Source organism: Lissotriton vulgaris, chromosome 10 (assembly GCF_964263255.1).
Source record: "Lissotriton vulgaris chromosome 10, aLisVul1.2, whole genome shotgun sequence".
NCBI classification, from domain to species: Eukaryota; Metazoa; Chordata; class Amphibia; order Caudata; family Salamandridae; genus Lissotriton; species Lissotriton vulgaris.
This window is the reverse complement of record NC_141698.1, coordinates 913,667,843-913,672,866: the sequence shown is the minus strand read 5'-3', so window position 1 is coordinate 913,672,866 and position 5,024 is coordinate 913,667,843. Positions and strand designations below refer to the sequence as shown.

General features: G+C 52.1%; 1 protein-coding gene across 1 annotated transcript; it reads left to right on the top strand.

The window, feature by feature from the left end:
* The first annotated feature begins 393 nt into the window (after positions 1-393).
* LOC147689004 (uncharacterized) lies at positions 394-4,758 on the top strand. Its single transcript, XM_086939994.1, has 2 exons — positions 394-664; positions 4,109-4,758. Exons 1-2 carry the CDS (start codon positions 394-396, stop codon positions 4,756-4,758), a joined length of 921 nt encoding a protein of 306 aa, XP_086796120.1.
* The last annotated feature ends 266 nt before the right edge of the window (positions 4,759-5,024 follow it).

The following is a 5,024-nucleotide window of genomic DNA, read 5'->3' as shown; positions in this document are numbered from 1 at the left end:
GGGGCGCCCCCGTACCCGGGGCAAGCCTTGTTCCCGGTCCCCAGGGGGCGGCCAGGTGGCCACATGGGGGGTCATTCGACTGGGTTGGGAGGTGTCCATGGTCTGGCGTCGGTGGGCCGTCCCTTGGGGGGAAATTGCGGTTCAGCTTTCAGGGAACATGTTGTCGCGCACCCTTCATCGTCTGGCTTGAGCGGCCGCAGTTTTCAATCTGCGCCTTCGGCTGGGCGGCTGTTGGCAGTTTCTACGGGCCCGGGAACTGTCCCCACGGCTGTTTCCAGTGGTGGGCTTTCAGGGGGGTTATCTGGAGCGGATAACTCTTCTACAGTTTTCTGTCCACAAAGCTTTCAGAACATTGATTGGCAGTTTTATGATGGGGGTATTGGTGATGGGGCTATGCCCAGTGGAAGTAATCAAGTTGAATTTTCTGATGAAGCTTTCGGTGGGAGTTTTCATGATGATGAGTTGGAAGAGGGGGAATTGAGAGACAAAGATGTTGGGCTTTTGGCAGCACGGGCCCAGGGGGGTGGGTTGGGGCAACCCACTGTTTCTCGTGTTTTGCAGGAGTCTCGAGCGGACCATGCAGGTGTACGAGGGGCAGTGTGGTCTGGACCTTCTCAGAGGGATCGTGGGGCTGTCGCACAGCAGCCGGAGCAGTTACCGAGAGGTAAGGATGGGTGGTGGTCTGTGTGGCAACCTAGGGAGAGTCTCCCTGTTAAGAGTACAAGATCTATTGGCACGGGGGATGGGGTTGTGATTGAGCGAGTCGCTCTGGCACCGAGGCTTGAGCGGCCTGTACTTTCGAATGTTTCTAATGTGCAAGTTGCAAATGCAGTTTCTACAGCGGGGGTGGGCGGGGTGGATGCCACATGTGTCACGGAGGATAGTATCCTACCGAAAAAGTTGCCTTATTCTGGGGTGGGAATGCCTTTGGGGTCTCATTTATCTGAAAAAACGAAGAATTTGATATGGTCTGGGGCATTTGTGGATGTTTTTCGGCTTCTCCATAGGGATGTTCAGGCAAAAGAAGGGTCAAAGGAGGAGGAATTAGAATTGGCTCGGAGGCCTCGTGTTCCGAAGTCCATAGAGAACTGGACTTCGGCCTTTCTTATTTATGCCAGCGTTTATTGTCAACGTCATCCTGAGAAAGCAATAGACATGTTTAAATATGCTGATGTTATACGCAAGGCTCACAGTTATTTTGGCGGCTTTGCTTGGTTGTCCTATGATGACGAATTCAGGGCGCGCATGAGCGCTTTCCCTGAGCGTTCGTGGGGTGAGGTGGATTCTGAGTTATGGTTGCAATGGATGGCATCGGCAAACCCCCCTGCTACGACACACACAGCTAGCGGGCAGCCCGTGTATTATCGGCCCTTTTCAGCTCGCCCCGCTCAGTCTGGGGCGGGGGTTTGGGGCAGGGGTCAGTCAGCCGCTTCTGGCACATGCTGGCATTTTAACAGGGGTTCCTGTAACAGACCTGCTTGCAGGTACAAACACGAGTGTTCGCAGTGTGGAGGGAAGCATGCCCTCACCCAGTGTTTTCCCGGCCAGCGAGTGGGTGAGCAGGGACGAGGTTCAGGGGGTAGGGGGCAGCAACAACAGTCTGTTTACAAGGGCCCCTACTCCTATTAGGCAGGAGGTTCTCGATCTCTGGCTGGTGGACTATCCAGATTTTGAGGCCGCTAAGATTTTGTCTTGGGGTTTCAAAATTGGGTTCAGGATTGGGTATCAGGGACCCAGGGTGGGCAGGTGGTCGGACAATTTGAAGTCTGCGAAGGAGAGTCCACAGGTGGTGCGGAAGAAACTGGATGCTGAGCTTGCGGCTGGTAGGATTGCTGGTCCTTTTGTGAATTGTCCTCTGCCTGACTTGATTGTATCACCCCTGGGTGTGGTGCCTAAGAAGGCGGAAGGGGAGTTTCGTCTTATCCATCACCTGTCCTGGCCCGAGGGTTCATCAATTAATGACTTTATTGATCCAGCTGACTCAACCGTCAATTATGCTTCGGTGGACGATGCCTTACGGCTCGTGCGCACGGCTGGTGTTGGGGCTTTGCTGGCAAAGAGCGACATTCAGTCGGCTTTCCGGCTATTGCCCATTCACCCTTGGGATTTCAGTCTGTTGGGAATGCATTTTGACGGTAGTTTCTACGTGGATAGGGTGTTGCCCATGGGCTGTTCAGTGTCATGCTCCCTTTTTGAAACTTTCAGTACCTTCCTGCAGTGGCGGTTCACTTTTGTCAGTGGCCACGTATTGGTCTGTCATTACCTTGATGATTTTCTTTTCATTGGGGAAGGTCGATCTGGGCAGTGTCAGTCGGCTTTGAACATCTTTCAGGCTCTAGCGGAGGAATTGGGGGTTCCATTGGCGCCGGACAAGACAGAGGGTCCCTGTACGTCCCTGACTTTCTTGGGGATCGAAATTGATACTCTGTCTATGGTGGCGAAATTGCCTGTGGCTAAAGTGAAGGAAATGTCCGCTTTCATACATCTGGTGTTGGGGGAGCGGAAAGTTGTTTTGAAAACTGTTCAGAAGTTGTTGGGTTACCTCAATTTTGCTTGCCGGGTTGTTCGGGCGGGCAGGACATTCTGCAGACGTCTCGGATTGTCCATGTCCGGAGCACGCCTTCCCCATCATAGGGTGCGCATTACCACCGCTGTGCGTGCCGATTTGACTGTTTGGCTCCGTTTCCTACAAGAGTTTAATGGCGTGTCCTTGTTTTTTGCGGATGAGGACATGGTATGGCAAGTACAGTTGTTCACTGATGCGTCAGGGGCTCATGGCTTCGGAATCTTTTGGGAAGGTCGATGGTGCGCGGCCGGCTGGCCGGCGCACTGGAAGGATCAGGGTCGCAGCATAGCGTTTCTGGAGCTTTTCCCGCTGCTGGTTGCTCTGCACCTATGGGGGGATGAGTTTCAGAATCGCTCAGTCTTGTTTCACGTAGACAATTTGGCAGTCGTGCACCTTGTCAATCACCAAAAGGCTCGTGATTTGCGGGTTTTGCGGCTCCTGCGCGCATTCATGCTGCGGTGTCTGCAATTAAACATTGTCTTTAAAGCACGGCATGTTCCTGGTACTTCTAATTGCATCGCTGATTCTTTGTCTCGCTTTCAGTGGTCCGAGTTCCGCAAGTTAGCTCCTGGGGCGGACCTGGAACCAACAGCGATCCCACAGTACGTATGGGACCTGGGGGATTGAGGGTTCACCACTTGGTAGAAAATTCAGTGGCTGAATCCACCAGGCGGGGCTATGGGAAAGCCTGGAATGAGTTTCTGCAGTTTGGTAAGGATTCGATGGGGCCGATTGGTGCGGGTTGGTCTGATGAACACTGTGTCTTGCAGTTTGTTTTACATCTGGCGGACAAAGGCTTATCGCCCACTACCATTTCTGGCAAATTGGCTGGGGTTTCTTTTTATGGGCAGCTTTGGTGGGGGAGGGACCCGGTTGGGGGGGTGTTGGTGCGTAAAGTTTTGAAAGGTTTGGCCAGGCTCCGGGCTGGTGGTCAGCAGCTCCGGCAGCCAGTGACTTTTGAGTTGCTCCAGTTGCTGTTGCCGGAATTGGAGGTGTGTTGTTATGATGCTTTGGAGTGTGCCAAATTTCGTTTGTGTTTTATTTGGTTGTTCTTTGGGGCATTTCGGGCATCAGAGTTGTTGGGGTTGCGGGGTAGGGTAGGTATGACCAGCAATGAGGTGGTGTTGGAAAGTGACAGAGTGCGGCTGTGGCTGCGGGCATCTAAAACCGACCAGATGGGGAGGGGTAAGTGGGTGTTCCTTGGTAGGAGTGGTGTCTCTGCATGTTGCCCGGTGGGGGAATGGGAAATGTTTGTGTCCTCTTCGCAGTTTCTTCAGGGGTCCATATTTTGTCATGCGGATGGTAGTCCCATAGTTGCATCTCAATTGTTGGCTGTTTTACGCAAGGTTTTGTTGCGCTTGGGGAAGGATCCTGTTCAATTTGGTACTCATTCTTTCCGAATTGGTGCGGCGACGGAGGCCGCTCGGTTGGGGTGGGACTGGTCCCAGATCCGACGAATTGGTCGTTGGCGTTCTAAGTGCTGTGAAAAGTATGTGAGGAAATAAGGCATTTTGGCTTGTCTAACATTTCTTTCTCTCCTAGGTCCATGGCCATCAGTCGCCGGATGCAAACGAAGGGTGTGGATACTGGGGCACTCTTTTGTTAAAAGGGCAGCTTTAGCCGCTGCCAGTCAGCTCTGTGGGAGATCACTTGGTCTGAACAGTATGACACACGAAGTATCCTGGCATGGAACAGGGGGAATGCGCTGGGGTGGGCTTTTTCCCGCCTTGGCTGCTCTGGTTTCGCAGTGTTTGGGGGGCCCTCCGGATCTCCTGGTGCTACACTTGGGAGAGAATGACTTGGTTTCTCTATCTGGGTTGACCTTGTTAAAATTAATGAAGCAGGACCTGGAAATCATCAGAACCACATGGGTGAGCACCATGCTTATATGGACTGAGTTTGTGCCTCGTGTGCAATGGCGTGGGGCAAGGAACCACTCTGCCCTGGAAAAGGCTAGACGGAAAGTGAACAGGACAATGCGCCCCTTTTGTCAACATTGGGGTATCTACAGTTTGGACCATTATCATTTAAAAGTATCTGAACATCATTTATTTTGTGAGGACGGTGTGCATCTCTCAGCTTTGGGCCTCTCTTTTTACCTCCTTGAACTCAGGGACTTGATTAGCAAGGTTCTTCAGGTACAGTTGTGGTGTGCTCCTTCCTTTCCTTTAGGTGGGGCAGGAAAACGCTAAAGGTTTTCCTGGGTGGCGGGTTTTTGTTAGTGGGGGTGGGCAGCCTGGAGCGGGTTGGCCATCCTGAAGGGTAGCATTGGGTAGGCTAGGGGTAGTAGGCAGGAGTTTGTTCGGGGTTTTGGGATTTTGGTTTCGTAGGCTCACTGTAGAGTTGAATTATGTAAATAATAAATAAATAATGAATGTGTTTATGATATTTATGATGCACCTGTCCTAAAATAAAAGTGGCCTTTCTTGCTCCTAAAAGAAGGTGTGGACAATGTTTT

What these genes read in the sequence shown, in the direction of transcription:
- LOC147689004 (XM_086939994.1), top strand. Translation starts at nt 394, where the DNA reads ATGCCCAGTGGAAGTAATCAAGTTGAATTTTCTGATGAAGCTTTCGGT. An exon ending in GCCGGAGCAGTTACCGAGAG is followed by an intron (nt 665 to 4,108) that starts GTAAGGATGGGT and finishes TTTCTCTCCTAG; the next exon opens with GTCCATGGCCATCAGTCGCC.